General features: G+C 36.0%; 1 protein-coding gene across 1 annotated transcript; it reads right to left on the bottom strand.

The window, feature by feature from the left end:
- Positions 1-13,524: 13,524 nt before the first annotated feature.
- Positions 13,525-21,061, bottom strand: LOC131017805 (uncharacterized). The gene is made up of 5 exons (XM_057946537.1): positions 19,568-21,061; positions 17,469-18,603; positions 15,325-16,714; positions 15,156-15,233; positions 13,525-14,246 (listed from the first exon to the last, which is right to left on the bottom strand). The coding sequence occupies exons 1-5, from the start codon at positions 20,310-20,312 to the stop codon at positions 13,632-13,634; spliced, it is 3,963 nt and encodes a 1,320-aa protein (XP_057802520.1). The 5' UTR covers positions 20,313-21,061; the 3' UTR covers positions 13,525-13,631.
- Between the last annotated feature and the right edge of the window lie 565 nt (positions 21,062-21,626).

The following is a 21,626-nucleotide window of genomic DNA, read 5'->3' as shown; positions in this document are numbered from 1 at the left end:
CTTTATGGACTGATCGTGGAGAGCAGTTGGCTGGAAGAAAAACTCAGAATTTCTACATCAGAATATGACAGAGCATCTCATGAAATCAAGATGCTCAATCACAAATTGGAGGAAACAGTCAAGGACTGTATGATGAAATCTCCCATGATGACTAACTTTCCTTCAAAAGCTCTTGTGGAAAATATTGGAGGAAAGGTGGCTCCTGCTGATAAAGGAAAGAATATTGTGATCAAAGAAGCAACTGACACTTCTGAAGACAACACCTCAGAAGAGTCTAGGGATCATGATATGGAAGAAATTCATAAGCGAAAACTGATGGAAAGAAGAAATGTTCCTCATCCTCAAAGCTACAGACGAGCTAAGGAAGCCCCCAACTAGTTCACCCTTCTAAGAAGACTATAAAGCAGATTTCAGTCAAAATATGGGGAAGGAACATCGGGACTGAAACAGAATCTTCCTCACCAATCCAGGGGGAAGAACAACAGAAACAATCAAAAATTGAAATCAGTTCAATTTCGAAGAGAACAACAACCATGGAGACAAAGCTATGATAAGTCCAGACGAGCTAAAGGTCATCCACAACAGTGTGCAACTGGACATCATAAGACTCATGTTCCACAACATCAGTCAAGACTCCATCAGTCGAGGATAACTCACGCATCTCAAAGGAGACCCTCATGGGAGCAAAGGAGACCTCAATACTGCACCAGACAAAGCTTCTACAAAAGCGAGGCTCCTAAAAGGAAAGCTCAACAGAAGAAAGCTCATGTACCAACTGAAGCCCCAACCACTTCAGTCAGACAACCAGCCAAGCGAAAAAGATCAACACCAAGACCAATTCTGAAACAGATATGGGTTCCAAAAGAAACACGAGCTAACAATGAAGGACCAATGCCAAGTGACTTGAGTGACTGGTGGATCGGACTGAAAGAAAGCTTCACCAAATGGTATCGAATTTGCGTAAATCTGAAGAGAGGAGCTTCAAAACAGGCCATTGAAGATGCGCGGTTATATTTTCTCAAGAACTGGGGAGAAAATGAAAAGGTGCATCGTCTATCTGTTGCAGCAGACACTGTAAAAGCAGTCCATCTTCCTCTACTGCACTACATCTCTACTCCCACCAGGAATGGGATTTTTGACAGAGAAGTGGTTGAACATGAAATCAAGGTCATATGGATATCTAGAAATTCTCCGAGAAATCTCATCCGAAGTGGGCGAAGGATTTGAGAGAAGAAATTTATCGGATCTACGGACAGAAACCGTAGAATTATCTTTTCATGCTTTTATGCTTCTTTCTCCTTGTAGTGAATGTTATCTGAAACTGATAACTCATCAGTTTTCATGTTTTATGAAATGACCTCTTCTCTAAATCCTGAAGACAATCACTAGTTGTCCAGGCACTGTTCAGATCCTTATTCTTTTTATGCTCTTATGTTCTAATCTTAGTCACTTTTTGTATGTCTTAGTCTTTTCTGATTGCAGGAAAAAGGGTTATCTTGTTTAGGGAAAACAGGCGTTTCCTCTGTTTAGTTTTGCAATCCAAAATCCCAGTTGTTTTCTTCTTGTCTTAGTTACTCTTTTGTAAGGTTTTGGCATCATCAAAAAGGGGGAAATTGTCGGGACACAAAAAGATATATCCAACCTCCTGGTTTTGATAATACCAAAACTGATAGAAAGTCTCTCTAGACTAATACTCTTTTTGGACTTAAGTGTTTTAGTCCTCAATAGTTTAGACTGAAGCGGCAAAGACTGAAGACCAGTATCTGAAGACACCAAATTGAAGATCGAAGACTGTTGACTGAAGCATGAGATTGAAGATACATGATTAGCAGAGCCGACTGAAGAAATGGCACTGAAGAGTAATTATCAATACACGGACTGATACTCGGGAATGCATCAGTCTGTTCCTCAAGAAGCTAAAGTAGTCTACTGACGTACATGGTGCAATTAATACAAAGGACAGAAACATTAAATGTCGAAGATAAGAGATTGTCCTTCCTGACATAAGGCTTCCCTTTCCGCTTCACATCGGCCTGCAACACCATCTCCAAGAGAAAGATGACGTTACACCTTTTAGCCTTTGGAGATCAGAAGAATGAAGACTTGAGTCTGAATTAAAGTATGTCTCACAACGGCAATTTTTGAATAACATCTCCACCAACGGATCTATTCAAGACCTTTGCCTATAAATAGGCTCAACGTTCAAGTTCAATCCTCACTGATTCAAACACACAAGCTAAACCTCTGCCGAATTTGCAACTCAGCCTACTCACAATCATCCAAAGTTTGAATCGAATAAGAGAATATACAAAGCTCAAATCAAATTCCCGATTACATACATTCTCTTAGAATACTTAGGCAATCTATTGTAAATCTTTAGCCTAAGCTCATATTAAAGAAATCATGTTCTCTGTAATTTAGTTGGAAGATCAAACCCATTTTCAACCGATCGAAAAGAGTGTTTGAGTGATAGAATTGTAGACGATTGTCTAAACTCGAAGAGTTCTCAGCCCCCACAAGTAAGACGAGTAAAGTCTTAGCGCATTTGCGAGATTGAGAAAAGAGACAAGAAGTCCAACCCAAAGTGTTGGCACTAAAATAGTTGTTTCAGTCATAGGGTTTATTGTGCACCCGTAAACATAAGCGAGTACTCGTCAGCCTGATCGACTGACCGTAGATGTAGGAACGTGTTTCCGAACCACGTAAAAATCTTATGTCGTTTACAGCTTTCAGTATTTCCTTTTGATTTATGTTCTCAATCATTATGTACTGAAACTGATAATTTAAAAAAAGAAACTTTAAAATTCGTAACTTGTCGCACTAAAGGTTTTTTCTGTTTACTTTGTTTCTGCACCTGTGTGAGAATTCCTACTGATAATTCCTCGGACTATCGAAAAAGAATTCTCACCATACTCTGTGTTTATCTTTACTTGACTGAACTCTCTTATAAGCAATTGTTCTTCTATTTCAGTCTTATCTTTGACTCCTTCAGTCTAAAACATTTTAAAAAGCCTACTGGTGTATCCCCCTTCCCCCCATACACCAGTTCAATAGCACCTTGGGAACCCAACACTGTTGGATAACTGAGTTTAGTGGTGCATCTCTTGAAACTATGCATCAAATGTGTGCTAACTAGAAATAAATACTAAGAATTTAACCTCTGAATGTGGATATCATTGCAGATTGCAAAGCCACTAGCTCTTTATCTTCGCATGACTAATTCTCTATAAATATTTTCAGTTCATCAGCAAGTGATCCCCATAAAACGCAGGTTACTTGCATGCCACTATTATAAAAACAACATGACAATTAAAAGAATCATAAAAATATATTAAACGATAAACCAAAGAATAATGAGCATCAATATTCTGCAATCAGCTAATGATATGTCACATTTTGATGTCTTGTTGTTTGTCATTTCGACCTAATCAATGTTAATAGTTTGAGTCATGACCTCACCAAGAATAAAGCCCTATTTCATGCTCGACACGAAAAATAAGAAAGTTGTTAAAGGTGTTGTGAGTGAAATTAAAGGATAGTTGACTAAAGTGATAAAGGTGTTGTGGGTGGGTCCACTAGTGAAAAGTGTAGTAAATATAGAATATAAAAGTGAAAAATGTGGTGTAAGGTGGGTCCATTAGTGGCAAAGGGTAATAAATATAGGAAAATAAGGAGAGTAAAAAAGTATAAAAAAAAAACCACAATAAAGCTTTATTTGATGGACAAAAATTTAAGGGTAAGTAAGGCTTTAATTCATCGACGGAGGGAGTAAAATGGATATTATCAAAAAAAAAAAATCAAACTTTTGACCATTGTTAGAGCATCTCCTATAGGGGCTCTATAAAGAGGCTCTATAAGATGGTCTCCACTTTAGAGCCCCCTAGGGCTCTATAAAGAGGCCTCTATAAGATGGTTTCCACTTTAGAGCCCCTCTTCACTTCTTCAGTGTATTGATTCTACAAGGGACTCTATAATCTTCATTTTTATTTTATCTATTTTTACTCTTCAATTCCTCATTTTCATTTTATCCCATTTTTCCTATTTAATTTTTCAACATTTCATTAAAAAATAAATTTAAACATTTCATTAATTAAAATAAAATATCATAAGTAAAAATATTATAATTATTAAAAATTAAGTAAAAAAATTAAAATAATTAAAAAGGTTTCAAATTTTAAAATTAAAAAAATTAAAATTAAAAGAAAAGATATTGAAAATTAAAAAACAAATTAAAAACAACCCTACCAACTCGTTGCCCCACCTCTTGTTTTTATTTTAACACGCGCCCACCTTTATCCTCCATCACACCTGACACTAGCCATCGTCCCCGCATCGAGCTATAGAGGTGCGCCAGCGTGCAACTGCCTCCATCGTGCCGCATCAGTGCGGCTTAGCGCACCCCCACTGGAGGTGCTCTTTTATTATTCTCCACATACCTTTAGAATTATAAAATTTTATTTAGTGGTATTATGGTTGAGAAAGCTAGGAAAATGAATTGATTTTTAAAAAATATACTCCCTCCGTCCACGAATCAAAGCCTCATTTCATACTCGATACGAAAACTAAGAAAATTGATAAAGGTGTTGTGAGTGAAATATATAAGTAGTTGACTAAAGTGATAAAGGTGTTGTGGGGTGGGTCCACTAGTGGTAGTAAATATAGAATATAGAAGTGATAAAGGTGTTGTAAGTTGGGTCCCTTAGTGTGAAACAGTAGAAAATATAGGAAAATAAGAATAGTAAACAAGTACAAAAAGCACAATAGGACATTATTTAATAGACAATAATTTAAGGCCTAGTAGGACTTTAATTCGTGGACGGAAGGAGTATCATATACTCGTTTTTTTCACAAATAAATTTCTGTAATATTTTGGCAACTTTGCTCAAGCCTCAAGGTCCTGATTCCCTTAATGGGGTCCTGATATGTGAACTAAGGATGATAATTTACCCGCGGGTATTTGACCCTATTATGTACAGATTTGAAGGGCATTTGATATCCATAGATAGCTTCGTGGTTAAAATTCAATATCTATTTAGTTCGTGGGTACGAGTTTAGATATTTACTATCTGTACCCGCGAAACCCGTTTTCCCGCGAAAAAAACCCCGTATAAATACCCATGAACATGGGCTTTGTATATGGGATATGAGCCCAACATGTCCTAATTTTATTTCTACCAAAGGCCCAACACCCCAAATATGTGGATTTGAATAATGTGATTTATGGTGAATTTTTTATTTATGTTAAAATTGTTGTTAATTTAGATTTAAAATTTAATTTACAGGTGGAGAATACTCGACGGATGACAGGCATCCGAAGGTGGCAGGTGTGGGTGGCAAAGAGTACCCATCGCGGATCACGGGTTGAATGACGGGGTACGGCCTTCGCTCGCGAGTACGAACATGGATAACCACTATCCGTCTCCGTCGTACCCAATTGCCAACCCTAATGTGAATTTGATGACCAAAGATATTGCACTAATTCTTTTTTTTAGGCAAATTTTGCACTAAAACTTTTAAAGATTTTGCACTAAACTTTAAAACTAATGCTTCAATGAGATTCTAAAACTATTGTACCACCTAGTTCAGTTTTAGAAGTATTTAGTACCTCGTTCATTTTCACGTAAAGATGTAATTATCACAGGCACCATAGTTTTTCAGATATTAATTTCTTTACCTATGTATGCACTTATATACACCAAATAAAAGGAAGTAACTAATCCACATCCATAGTTTTGGCATCGTCTGAATTTCGTGATTCATAGCTTATTTTCTATGTCTCACTTTTGTACCACTACCAATTGTAGTATGAAGTTTATTTTTCTCGTATTTTATTCAATTTAAATATTTTTTCTTTAATTACTAATTAAGAGTATCATAAAAGAATAGCATTGATTATTATGGTTGGCTGATTCCTATCATGAGGCAGACCCCAAGTCACCCAACGTGTTATTATGTGGCATATGAAATTATAATATTGTACGACTTTTAATAATTTTATTTTGTTATTTTAGGACGCTCGTAAAAATTAATCTTTTTTCTATATTTAAAAGTTTTATACCACATTATGTGCTCATTTCTTCACTCGCAATACACTCAACTATTTTTTATTAAAACATATGTTGCTCCGTTCTAAAATTATTTGTTATAAATGGAGGAACTATTACTCAAATGCATATCTAACTGATGTTGAAATATGGTATCGACATATTGTAAGCGAATTTGAGAGATTGTAAATATTGTTCTTGTATTTCTGTGGTGTATATTGAGCATTACAGCACTCCCTTTTATAGGGATGAAAAGGAAATGTACAAGGAGAGTAATATCAAAGGAAACAAATAAATTAGGGATCCTTGACAGAGGATTTAACCCCTAAAATACTCTAACGAAATCTTTCCTTTCTAACAACTGATACCTTTCTATCGATCCAATTCAATTTGAAAATATATCAGCTATAGGTTCAATCAGTAACTAAATCAATCAAAAGTATATGAAAATGAAAATCATTTTCAACCTTTCGACATGAAGATCTGTAGTGTGCATCATTTTGATAGATTAATGCATTACTTTAGTTCAAATTTTAGAGAAAACGAAAAATTTTATTTCTTTTGAGTATATTAATAAATTAATGCATCACTTTAGTTAGAATTCTAAAAGAAGCGGAAATTTTATTTCTTTCGAGTACATTAATTTTAACAACGGATGCATTTCAGATGCGTTGGGGTGGGCTACCGTGAGAGCACATCTTAAAATAAGAAATAAGAGCAATTTTTAATGTATGAATTTTATGTAGAACACGTATGAATTCGCTGTATAAAGGTATGAATTGTGATAAATAATTTTTTTGCTACCTTTGGGATTCGAACTCAGGACCATAAATTCATCCAACAGGATTACGAATCAACCGTAGATCTTGATGATTTAAGGGATGAAAATTATTCTTATTTTTTATATCTTAAGAAATGTTCTTATTTTAGCCCTTCCATATATATATATATATATATATATATATATATAGGGAAGAGTTCAACAAGAACATAAATATTTGCAAAGTCTAGAGTCATAATCTCGTTTGTTAGATCGATTTTAATCAAGGGCTGAGATTAAAAGCTAATATTAGTATCCCTTAAATTACTCACATCCCTCTCTCCTCTCTCCTCTCTCTCTCTTCCGTCACTTTTTCCCTCTCTCCTCTCTCCTCTCTCATTTCTCTCTCTCTCTCTTCCCTTTTTCCCTCTCTCTCTCTCGTCTCTCACACAGAACACACACACACACACACACAGAACACACACAAAAGGTTGTAACAGGTATTCTAGGCGCGGGGATCTACTTCGCCGTCTATCTGCCGGTGATGGAGGTGATCTACCGCGAGGTGCGGTGCTACGCGATGGTGGTGGAGATGCAGCTGCTGCTGGCGGTGAACGTGGCCGAAGGGGTGGGTGTGCACGGCGGCGCTGCTGGCGGTGAACTTATACGTATAATTCTGTTGAACTTGTGTTGAACTTGTGTTGAACTTGTCTTGAACTTCTGAACTTCTGAATTTGTTGAACTTCTGAACTTGTGTTGTTGAACTTGTGTTGAACTTGTCTTGAACTTCTTAACTTCTGAATTTGTTGAACTTCTGAACTTGTGTTGAACTTGTCATGAACTTAATTATGTATTTTGATTTTAAGAGAGAGAGAGAGAGAGAGAGAGAGAGAGAGGAGAGAGGGGACGAGAGAGAGAGAGGAGAGAGGTGAGGGGTGACGTGAGAGGAGAGAGGAGAGAGAAGAGAGTAAATTAAGGGATATTATGAATCTTACCAATTTTAATTATATTAACTTCTAATCTCAGCCTTTGATCAAGATTGATCTGACGAACCAGATTGTGACTCCATTCTCCATCTAATATTGTGTTTCTGTATAATGCAACCCTATATATATATATATATATATATATATATATATATATATATATATATAAGATCTACGGTTGATTCGTAATCATGTTGGATGGATTTATGGTCCTGAGTTCGAATCTTAAAGGTAGCAAAAGAATTATTTATCACAATTCATACCTTTATACAACGAATTCATACGTGTTCTACATAAAATTCATACATTAAAAATTGATCTTATTTCTTATTTTAAGATGTGCTCTCACGGTAGCCCACCCCTATATATATATATATATATATATATATATATATATATATATATATAGGGAGTGGTTCAATTGAGAAGCTCAAATGTGTTGAGAAGTTGAGAAGCAATCTAATAGATGAACATGGTAATTAGACCCCAGATCAATAAATTCTTTGAACATACCAAATATAACTGACGACATACGAATATATTTAATTTGTTAAAAAATACGCCACCACCAAGGATCGAACCCCAGATCAAACCCGCGTTCATAAAAACTAATTGATATGTTCATCTATTAGATTGCTTATCAACTTCTCAACACATTTGAGCTTCTCAATAAAACCTAACCCTATATATATATATATATATATATATATATATATATATATATATATAGGGTAACGCTATTCACTACACTGCTCTTAGTCTATAATATAAGACTAATTTATGGCTCTTGATCAAATGAAATCAACGGCTGTCATTCCATAATTTATGGTTTTTATAGTTCATTAAGTAATATAAATTATTCATACATATTTTTTACGTGAGGGTATTACTGACTTTGGTTGTTGAACTTCTAAAATATTCTGATTCTCTCTCCAATTTATTTATGGAATTTAAGATTCGAAATGATTACTTCACAGTTTAGGGAGTGACACTATTTTGGTAGTAAATGATTCCACCTAAAAATTCACCCGAAAAAATTGTGGATATCAATAAAATTTTGAATTTTAATTTACTTGGTATACTAAAAACCCTTCGTATCTTCTGAATCAAAATAAAAATTTTCATTTTATTAATTCGCACATTGCTAATGTAAAATTCGTACAGTATTGTATATTAGTTAATTAATTTATAATTCAATCATTCATACATTGATAATGCAAAATTCGTACAGAGTTACATTTTAGTTAATTCATAATCCAATAATTCATTCATTGTTAATGAAAAATTCGTACGTACGCTGAAATGTAACATTTTAGTTAATTCATAATTCGTACAGAGTTACATTTTAGTTAATTCATAATCCAATAATTCATTCATTATTAATGTTCTTGCATGAATTATTTTTAGTTTTTGTACGAATTATTTTAAGTTTTTGTACGAATTATTTTTTATTTACGTACGCATTATTTTTAGTTTACGTATGAATTATTTTGGTTTTCGTAAAAATTATTTTAGCCTCAACTCTGATTGTATGAATTGTTTTTGGGTTTCGTACGAATTATTTTTTATTTACACACAAATTATTTTTGGTTTACGTATGAATTTTTTTGCTTACCAGACCATACATAATCGGGTTTGCATCTGAAAATAATTTAAAAAAAAATCAGAAAGAATGATAATGAAAAATTGTGAATAGTGTTCTCCATAAGAATACTGATCGTGTTCTTCAACTTTATTCGTAAGTTTTTTTTTTCTTCCTATTGTGTATGCATTAATTCAGAATTGTAATTATGGAATATTAGATATTGGCATAAATGTGATCCCATTATTTAAGGAAATGATTGTTATTAAAATACAGAAATTACTTTTGTATCCAAACACATAATCTGCGTTAATTACTTAAGGAAAAGATGATGAAGATCTGACCATTAATTAAATAAAATCCAATGGCCTACAATAGGTCTTAATTTATAGGCTAAGAGTGAGTATTATTTTAGCGCAACCCTATATATATATATATATATATATATATATAGGGGAGGGCTAGAATAAAAACACTCTTAAGTGTATAAAATATAAATGATTTTCAGCCCTTAGATCATCAAGATCTACGGTTGATTTGTATGTTGGATGAATTCGTGGTCCAGGGTTCGAATCCCAAAGGTAGCAAAAAATTATTTTTCGTAATTCGTAACTATGTTTGATGAATTCGTAACCCTGTTGGATAAAATTCGTATATTAAAAAACGTTTATATTTATATTTTAAGAAGTGTTTTTACCGTAGCCCTCCCCTATATATATATATATATATATATATATATATATATATATATATATATATAGGGGGCGGTTATTCAATAAACCACCCTTATTTTAAGAATTACGAACCAGCAAAAATGCATGAATTTTATGTATAACACGCATGAATAAACTGTATAAAGGCATGAATTGTGAAAAATAATTTTTTGCTACCTTTGGGATTCGAACTCAGGACCATGAATTTATCCAACAAGGTGATGAATCAACCGTAGATCTTGATGATCTAAGGGCTGAAAATGGTTCCTAATTTATATTTTAAGAAGCGTTCTATTTTAGCCTTCCCCTATATATATAGGATGAAAACACTCTTAAGTGTATAAATATAAACGTTTTTTCAAATTACGAATTTTATCCAACAGTGTTACGAATTCGTCCAGGAGGGTTACGAATCAACCGTAGATCTTGATGATCTAAGGGCTGAGATTCATCCATATTTTATACACTTAAAAGTGTTTTTATTCTAGCCCTCCCCTATATATATATAGGGTCAGCTTGTACAAAGACACCCCCCTTATAGATAGAATTATAGAATAGACATCAAATCATATCCGTTCATTCCTTAGAAAATACACGGGTGAGATTAATTGCACAAATCAAATCCCCCAATACTCTCGCACCCTTCCGTTCGATCGAAGGTGTTTATGAACATACTTGTCAATCCATTAAACTTCTGTGAATGCGTTCATGAACATACATGTAAGTTCAAAACATATGTTCAACACGGATATACTCGATCTAAGTTCAAAATAATGAAAAACGTTCACTCAATCATGTGTGCACGTTCGTAGTATATAACAGATCACGGATATGATTTGCGGAAAACGAGATTAATGGGATATGATTTGTGCAATTAATCTCATCCGTGTATTTTCAAAGAAACAAACAGATATAATTTGGTCTTTATTCTCTACACATTTAAGCGTATAAAATAGGAACAAATCGTGTCCATTAGATCTTGGTTGATCTTGTGGCTTGAAATTTGCCTAATCAGAACATAATTCGTAACAAAAGAACTTCATATTCGTGCATAAAATATAATTCGTAACAAAGTACTTTCAATTCGTAATAAGAAAAAACGTATGAATTGCAAGAGAAACAGTTACGAATTTCGGATCTCCATATAATTTGATCTGGGCCATTAATTCACTATGATCTAAATGTTTTCAAAGAAATGAGACGGAATCTCAGCCGTTGATCATGATCCATCGAACGGTCAATAATTAAGATTTCATGTGTCCCTTAAAATTTATGCATTTCTTTTCTTTTTGATATATCTTCTAAATATATGTCATTTCTATTTCTAAATACTACCACTAGGGATGTTAATCCAACTTGAAACCCATGGCTGATCCGATTAACTTGTCAATTCGAGATGATTAAGGCTGAAAATTTTCAACCCGATAAAAATTAAAACCTGATTAGCCCGGCATCCGATAGAGTCGGCCCGAAATTAGCCCGAAACCCTATAGTGCTGACCCGAAAATTACATGTTTACTTGATTATATGAAAATTTTGTCGTTATTTGATTTTCGACTTCATTATTTTGCTTAGAAAAAATAGTATAATAAGATATTTTTTCCCAAAGTTTGCAAAATGTATTTTGATTCAATATTACAAAGTTATAATCATCATTTTACTTCTCTGTGTTTTTAATCAAATATTTAACATAAAATATACTTCATTTGTCCCTTAAAAGTTTGCCCCAAAGGGAACGTCACGAGATTTATTAAAAGTTGATAAAAAGTTATTTGATGGTGGGGTCATGTGCAAAAATAGTGTTTAAAGTGTTATAATTGTAAAGTTGATGATGAGGCCATGTACAAAAATAGAAAGTAAAGAGGTTGGGACAAACTTTTTGAAGACACCCTAAAAAGGAAATTGAGGCAAACTTTTTCGGGACAGATGAAGTATTATTTAATAAAAATATTGCATCTTTATATCTCTAGAACTTGCATATTAGTTATTATGTAAGTCGATGTTGAAATGTTACTTATTTATGCACATATTTATTTATTAGAAATATAATATTATCAAAAGAAATATGTTAAGTTAATTTTTTTAAAATAAATTCTTGAGCCCGATTAACCCGATTAGCTAGTCCGAAACTCGAGTTAGGATTGAAAATTTCTAACCTGAAAAAAACTTTAACTCAATTAACCCGTACTCGAATAACCCATAACCCGATAGGGCTAGCCTTAAATCCGATAGGATAGCCCGATTGACATCTCTAACTACCATACACATAATTTGACAATTTAATCTTTAATGTTGGACCCTTTCTCGACCATCAATGCCCTCAACAATCTTTTCAATATTTTTTTTTGTTAAAACTCCTATCTAAAGATTCCATACTTAAATATATCAGATAGAGAAAGTATATAATGGGGGAGTATATATTATTCTTTATTAAACAATTAGTATTATTAAAAGACATTACAAGATCACTTTATTAAATATTTGTGATGCCTATGCTTTAAAATTAGGATAAAAACATGCTTTGAAAAAAAGTACGTACAATTGGCTCGGTTTTGCAAACAAACCATTTTTACCCCCAAAGGATAAAAGGAGTCGGAAATGGGGAGAAAAGGCAAACGAAATTGTTTTCTTTCAAAACAAACCATTTATGGCCATTTTATTAACCAAGCAAAATTACTCTAATACCTGAAATTCCATATATTGGATTCAGAATAAACATATCCGACAAATACATGATTTCCACTTCAAAAGGACGGTGATATATATTTCAGGCAATTAGGTACATTAATACTTCATCCGTCTCATTCACTTGGCATCGTTCCATTTGGTGCAGTTATTGAAAAGAGTAAGATTGTTGTATAAAGATGTAGGTCCATATCTATTGTAATGAAAAATTATTACTCAAAAAAGAAACAGGCCAAATCGGATGGGGCAGCCAGAAAAGAAAACTAGGCCAAGTGAAGTGAGACAAGGGCATTTACTTTTCATGATTTATAATATACAAAATTGAGTACTTTCATTGTGGTTACTAGGATGCTTCCAAACTCACCCTTTTAATGGAATATGAATAAAATAAAATGTTAGAAATTATCAAGAGCCTTTTGGGATATACTACTGTTTTATCTATTTAGACTAATTCTCAATAGTAAACACCCCCTACCTATATCAATAAAAGCAAAGGAAAAAGTACCTGGTGGAAAGATTTGCTGAGGTAGATTCATAACTCATCAGCTACAAAGCACAGAAGCCTATTCTGGTGAAGCTGAAGTTGTCTGAATCTTGGATCTTGGTGAGGAAAAGGAAAAACCCATTGTATGTAACCATACAAAACCATTTTCCCAATTTATTCCTCACCAAGAACCCAAAACCCGACATTCCAGGAGGAAACAAACACCACGTTTCCGACCTAGAAAGAGAAACTTGGGAGTAGAGAAAATCATAGATGAACCAGAGAGTTTTATTGATTAACTAGCAGCAACCACATCGAAAACGAAGATTAAGAAATTACCAAAGTCATTTCAAAAACCTCAGAAAAATTAAATCGTCTCAATGTGTACTTTCAGGAGAATGATGTATCCAACTCAAATTGACTGACCCAGTCACGATTGACTCTGGCATCATAGCCTCAGATGTCTCTGAGAACATATCAGAATTAAGCAAGGGTTCACACTTAGTAGTATCTACCAGTTTCACTTCTTCGTTGCTACTACCGGATTCTGCAGCCAAATCTTTCGTTTCTGGTGGTGGCAGTGGAGCACGCGAGCCTTCAATATCTTCAGCTGCCAAAGGCATCTCCTTGACATCATGCTCCTCTGGCCCCAGATCAAGCACTGGATTCATCTCTACATTGATATGTTCTGAGGCAGAAACAGAGTCCTCCATTTTTTCACTTAAAGGAGAGCCAACAGGTATGTTGGTTTCTGCATGCCCTTCATCATTCTTCATACCATTTTTAGGATCTTCCTCGATATCAAAGTTTGGAAGAGCATCATCCTCCACAACTTGCATTTCATCAACTGGAGGCAGCTTCTCAGTTTTGTCGTCTAGCACGGTCACATTCTCCAGATTGGAATTAGGAATAGAATCACTTGAGACTTCGAGTTTCTCAGCATCTTCAGCCTGAAAGTGTTCTTTCTGCCTCTTGTAGAGGGACATAGATTTCTGCAGTTGCAGAGAAAGAAACAAAGCAAGTGCAAATCAAGGAACATGTCTACCTATAAAGGTAACATTCAGCACCGTAAACCAAGCACCATACTTGTAAACGTGGATCAAATGGAAAAAGGTGGATCAAATAAGACAATCAGAGACAACAAAGACAGAAGAAAATGTGAGCCACACCTAAGTGATACATGCATTCAGTAACTAACTGCCTTTGCCCCCAGTGTGCCTGCTATTGGAAGTAAGTTGCTTTTACTCAACACTCAGAGTCACTTATTTGGATAAAAGACAATTATTTTTCTCTTTGTCAAGACATTCTAGCTATCCTAGAAAATTAAACCAGTTACAAGCAAATTTGGAGACTAATAGTTCACAAATGGATGCTTATAATCAACTACTCAAAAGAGATGCTCAGGATAGAACATCACTACAGCAACAAAACAAGTTACTACTCCCTCCGTCCACCAAAACTATGGCACTTTTGGTGGGCACAAGTTTTAATAAAATGGGTGGTCATTTTTATGTAGTGGAGAAAGCGTCCCACCATTGTATGAAATAAGTTGTTGAGATTGAATTAAGGGTCGTTTTTTTGTAAATAAGAGGTATTTGTAAGGATAAAAGATAAGGAAAAGATGTGGGGCCATGTTCTAAAAAGGAAAGTGCCATACTTTGGTGGACACCAAAAATGGCAAAATTGCCATACTTTTCGTGGATGGAGGGAGTATAACATTCTAAAGCAGTAAGTTGCCAGGAGAAATATATAGCAGATATGTAGTGCATGGCAAAATAAGTGCAGAACAGTTTTAAATCCACATAATTCAACATCATAAGGACATAGTTGAGGCGTTGATATATTGTCGGTGAATTTTACTCATCAAAGAACTGCATAAGCAAATGTATGCAACAATATACCTGAAAAACAGAATCATCATTAGATCCAAATAGTACATAATTCAGAAGTCTTTGAGATACCACCTCGGCTTCCAAATCCTGTCACACAGAAAGGAAAATAATTTTAAGACTAAACTCCAGTGGTATCTAGGATAGGAAAATGAAGCACATAATCAGCTGTAACCTTTACCTCAATATATAAAATTTTAGATTCACCTACATCAGATGATATACTCTGCTCTTTATCAATCAAGTCTTTGCACTTATCAAGTAAATCAGGTTCAGAAAGATCAGCAGAAATGTCAAGTTTGGAAAGGTAAACATGGAATCGGCGCACATCATCCTTTCTCAAAATTTTATCAACGTCACCAGTATCCTCTAAACTACCCTCAGTTTCATTCTTTTTGGAGCTCTTTATTGGCTGCCTAATATCTGTGCTATCTGCCTGCTGATCAACTTGATTTTGCTCATTTATAGCAGCCTGAGTAGACTGGCTCCCCAAAGTTTCATCTCCACTTCGAACAGAGTTATTCTCTTTCTCAGAAGATGGGACTTCCATGCTTCCAGTTCTGTTTGGTCCCTTCCAGAAATCTCCACCAGCATCCCAGCCTCGACTACCAGGTAAGTTTCTGGAATGATCCCAATCTGATCTCCCATAAATGTGAGACTCTTCTCCAAACACAGCATTACTAGCATCCCAACCATGTAATGGATGGCAGGAATCATCCACCTGATTGCGCCATCCCATTGGACGCCCAGGACCAGAAAACCTATCAGCTTCAGACATATGGTAAGCACCAGGATGGTTTAACTCTAAAGATGGCCTGACTCCAAACATTGGTGGAGCAGGAAATGGCTGCATAACTGAATGAAAACCCACAGGAGGCGGAGCATGTGGGAAAGGCAAGAAACCATTTGCCACAGGAGAAGGCCAGCTTGGAACACCTCTCCAAGGACTTCCTTGAATTCTACCCATGTTACCCATGTTGGGATCACCGACCCTCCTATGACGGATGCCTGATTTACCTCTACCATCATCATCACCTGGGCCCGACCCTAAAGGGCTATCTACACCTGTCCTGAAGAGGGGAGGTGGCGGCATTGGCTTAGAACCGCTGGAGAAATGGCCAGTTCTTGTGAAAGGCGAAGAAATAGATAAAGTATCTGTATCCCCTTGTAAAAATTCATCTCCAGGAAGTACATCCATGGCATCTCGATTTCCCCTTACATCTTTACCAGTGTACTCCTTCCAATCTCGAGAACCACCACTTCTCTGCGTTGATTCTTCAATATCAACACTCCGTCTAACATCAGGCCTACTGAACTGTCTCCTGTCACTACTCGATGATGGAGATTTATCTACTAGCTGCAAGGGTGAAGATCGAATATCAGACTTGAGACGTCTTTCAGCAGAAAGCTCTCCGAAATGGCCATCATCTCTTTGACCAAGCTTCTCAACTGACCGAGATGAAGAAGTCTTCTCAGATCCTCCAACAGCACCAGCATGATCTCTTGTTGAAGGTCGAATTCTATCTTCATAATTATAGTCTCTATACTTGGAGTCATCTTGCTTCAGGGTCCTGAAAATTTAATACACGTGTAAATACATGCTCCCAGTGCAGCTGTTCGTGCATGATGTTATATTAATGTTTTAAGGAAATTTATGTAATACTACTAAGCTATGGAACAGAAAGTCAGGCAAACGACAAATTAAGTAGAATCTTTGACATCAATCTCAAAAAGGAAAGCATAAAAACAAAGATAGAAGCTTAATTTCAAGAACAATATAAGATTGGACAAACAAATGAAGCAAGAGACTTATGTAGGCAAACAAAGTCCTCAACTGTGACATGCAAATCCCTTTTATTACTTCACGGTGGTACTAACATGCCAGCTAATTACCCCACCCACAAAGAAGAGGAAATTCTTGATTTATTAATCACTGGGCCTTTGCAGCCTCAAGATAGTTCTTGTAGACATGCAATTGGATTTAGACATAATTAAAAGAAATTCTCTGAATTCAAGAAATACCATTAACTTGACATAACTGAACCGTACCAAATATAAAACTGGGGTCTCAGGAAGATAATTTTTTACTATGTATTTACGCACAAAAATCATTGTGTCAATTTTATGATAATATACTATATATTTTCTCATCTAAGAAAATGATATATTCTTCTCTGTAGAGTAATTGCTACATATTACGAAGAATAGAATTTGCCCTTGACAAAAAATCTCCCTTCCCCTGCTCAATAAAATTCACCCTTACCCTTAGGATGCTCACCCAACTCAAACAGAATTATTAGAACAGGATTACAAGCATACAAGCACCTGTGGTGATCCCTCGGTGTATGAGAATTTGAGGGGGGTGAACTCCGCCGTCTACCATGGCTCGATGTAAGTTCCAAATCAGCATTTCTGGATGCGGACCTAACTCTATCAGTAGCCAAATCCGTTCTTGCACTGCTTGTACTCTTCCTTTCAGCATCAGATCTTTGATCCTTTGTGCCTCGAGATTTAATATCGCCATATTCGTCCTTTTCATTAGTTCTTCTCCTGCCTTGATCATCTCGATACCTGGCCGCTCGATCATCATGGGTTGGACTATCATCATATGCACTTGATTTTCTAGCATAATGATCCACAGCAGAGCTATCGTCCCTAGAACGCTTAAGGTCAGACTTATCACCAGAGCGATCTCTTGTTGTCCGTTCATCCCTATACTTACCGTCTCTTGGTCTCTTATCTCTATCATATCCATCTCCTTGCTTACTATCCTTATGGCGGGTGTCTCTTTCAGTGTCTTCTCGATATTTTTCATCCTTGTGCCTATTATCTTTATCAACATCGTCCCTATAAATATTTTCCCTGCGCCTATCATCGCCATCCTCAATATACCTCTCATCCCCGCGCCTACTATCCTTGTCATCATCTTCATGATAGTGATCATCCTTACGTCGATGGTCTCTATCCCCATCCTCATAATACTTATCATCCCGACGGCCATCTCTTTCAGCGCCTTCACGATACTTTTCATCCTTCCGCCTACTATCCCGTTCTCCATCCTCACGATGTCTATCATCCTTGCGTCTACTGTCCCTATCACTGTCCTCACGATGCCTATCATCTCTACGTCTAGCATCCTTCTCACCATCTTCTCGATACTTATCATCTTGATATTTATACTCCTTATCAGCATCTTCGCGGTACTTCTCATCCCTCCTCCTGTCATCTTTGTAGCCATCTTCCTGATACTTATCAGTATAAACTCCATCCTTGTGCTTGTCATCTCTAAATTTTACATCCTTCGCACGATCACCTTTTGATGATGATCGTCTCTCACCACCTTCTTTACCATCATCATAATGTTTCTCTCTTTCACTGGAACCTTCTCTTTTCCTGCGTATCCTTTTCTCAATGTCCTTCTCCAAGTCCGGATTTCGCAACTCGTCCAGTAACACACGCTCTGCAGAAATAAAGGAAAATGAAAATTAGGTGCGTGAGACACTGCTTTCTGATGAAAGTAAAAAGTAGCAAAAAGAGATGACGATAGAACTACCAATCTACTCTGAAATTTTTATAATCAGATTTCAAGAAGCAAATTCAAAAAATTTGTGTTGCAACATTAAGTGGAATCAAATAAAATTATCGAGCCTGAGCATCATTTCTAATTTATCAGAATAAGTACAATCTAACACAATGACATATTTGATTCTTTAAAGGTAGGAAGCAAAGACTCTAAAACTCAAGATAGTGAGAGACACATATTCATTACAAGAATACATCACTCCTCCTAGCCATGAACGAAGAGTAATCATAGCAACATCCAGAATGACTCAAGACTGTGGAGGAAGACCTCAATCAAGTGAAAGATACAAAGCAATCAAATCACACAAGTCAGCCTAGATGCAGTTCAATTTTCTCAGGACACCTAAACAGGAACAGGAACTTACTATTATGAATACTATCTTGTTATACTTCTGAGCAACTGATCTAACACAGAGCTTATTAGATTGCATTCTTTTACTTATAAGCATTTCCTCACGTGCAGAAAACAAAAATATTCTATATTAGAATCTAAACACTCTTCGTACCATATGAACCAAACCTTGGAGACACATAACAGTGATACATAGGTTGAGGGATTCTTAAGTAACACTCTACCAGCAGTAAACAAAATCAAATCAAAACATAAAATTTAATGTCATAAAGCAATGTCTTACAATGAAAAAGCCAACACATTCATAAAAGAGCATACTGAGAGAGAAAATGATTAGTTAGGGAAAAGCATAACAAAAATGATGCGGAAGTTTAAAGAGTTCATAAATATCAAATCATCGAGATGATTGGTTGCATAAGAGAAAACCAATTAGCAGTGCATCAACAAAGATAAATCGTCAGTATCCATGTTAATACCAAAGTTACCTTACCAGTATTTTCTCGTGCGCGTTTCCCCTGTCTCTCCTCAATAAAATCTCCAGGCAGTGGCCCTTGCTTTTTCCCGACATCTAAATCCACTATTTTCACCTCAGCATCACCACCCTTGCTCTCCTGACCGCCATTTTTCTCCTTGTCCGACCTGCGGTCCTTGTCCTTCAACACTTCTTTACGCGAAGAAGAATCCCTCTCAGATTTCCGCTTTGATTCCCCTTTGCTCTTACTCTCCTCTCTGTCCACCAGTGCAGATGTCAAACTGTCTTCTTTTCTCTCACCAGCATTTCCGCTCTCATAGCGTTTACTCTTACTCTTTGAATCAACTCTCAAGCTCTCACCTTTGCCACTGTTTTCCTTTCCTTTACTATCAACTTTCAAGTTCTCACCTTTATGAATATCCTTCTCCGCATTCCTGTCATTATCCCCTCTCTCATCTCCACCCCCATTCCAACGATCTCCGCCAATGGCGACATCAGTTTTCTCCTTCCGTCGTTTGGATGAAACATACTCCTCCAAGGCATCGCCATTCCCGTGGCCGCTCAGATCTTTACTGTCCTTGCCTTCCCGCACCTGAGATGAAACCTTTCTCTTCTCACCAGATGCTGAATCCCGATGAGCCCGAACCGAATCATCTTTACTACTTTTCTCTTTCATCTTCACTACATCCTCTTCGGAGTCCGAATAGTCCCTTGAGCTGTGTTTGCTCTGTTTGTGCGATTTGTGCCTCGAACTCCTGGGCATATCTACAACTTGTCCAAACCAAACCTAATTATTCACGAACCCCAGGCCCTCTCTGTTCACACTCCGGCCGCCCAAAAAAAGCTAGCCTACTGGAATTATCAATTCAACCAAACAACAGGCGAAAAACAAAATCAATGATGAACCCTAGAAATGCGCGAGAGTTCACTCACCCAAATAAAAGAACTGACAAAAAACTGCCTAACACTCCGAAACCCTAATTCAGAACTTTTGCCCTAATTCAAACTCCCTCGATTCCAATCCGACTACAAAAAGCTAACCGGAAACTTTCAAAAACCGACGCCGGAAAATCGACGGTTTGCAGTCCGAAGACTTTGACCCCTCTCAGATCGCTCGATTGCGGCGGAACAAAAATGGGGAATCTATCTTCGCATACAGCGCTGCTCGATTTATTTATTATAATAGCATTGGCACAAGTGCGAAAATAATATTTTTGGGAAAAAAATGAAATTGAAAAAATGAAATTTGTGGGGAAGGAAAAGAGAAAAAGTGAAGAAGAAATTGGAAAATTTTGGGACACGGAGAGAGAGAGTAGTGAGAGAGAGATCGGAGGCGAGGTCTTGATGTTTTGGTTGTTAGCTGCGTAATTACAAATCGTTTTGGGGCATCGCGGATAACTGGCTGCTTCAAAAGACGATTTTGTCCTCGGGCATAGTTTTAATTTACGAGGTGCCACTGTCGCCATTCCACTTTTTTGCGGAGGTTTGTGTGTTTCGTGTGTGCATAGCGAGCTCCTTTGGGAGCATTATGGACCTAAACTCTTTCTTTTTTCCCCTAGACTTAGGGGTGAGCAAAAAATCCGAAACCGAATAACCGAACCGATTCAAATCGAAATTTTAAAATATGGTTCGGTTTTTTCGGTTTTTTGGTTCGGTTCGGTTTTTTTTTCCATAAAATTTCGGTTTTTCGGTTCGGTTCGGATTTTTTAAAACCGAACAAAACCGAAAAATCGAATTATATTTATAATATATATATATAAATATATATATATATATATATATATAATATTTTAATTATAATTTTATAATATCTAACTTCTAATATTTTTTTAATTTTATAGTTTTTTTTGGAATTTTCGGGTTTTTTCCGAAAATTTCGGTTTTTTCGGTTTTTTTTCGAAAATTTCGGTTTTCTTCGGATTAATTCGGTTTTTCGGTTCGGTTCGGTTTTAATTATATAAATTTCGGTTAATTCGGTTCGGTTTGTTCGGTTAATTCGGTTCGGTTCGATTTTTTTTTAAAAACCGAACTAAAATATGGTTTGGTTTGGTTTTAGCAAAAACCGAACCATATAACC

The sequence above is a fragment of the Salvia miltiorrhiza genome, chromosome 3 (genome assembly GCF_028751815.1).
Source record: "Salvia miltiorrhiza cultivar Shanhuang (shh) chromosome 3, IMPLAD_Smil_shh, whole genome shotgun sequence".
Lineage (NCBI taxonomy): Eukaryota > Viridiplantae > Streptophyta > Magnoliopsida > Lamiales > Lamiaceae > Salvia > Salvia miltiorrhiza.
Note: the sequence above shows the minus strand (reverse complement) of the source record. Positions and strands in the feature narration are given on the sequence as shown.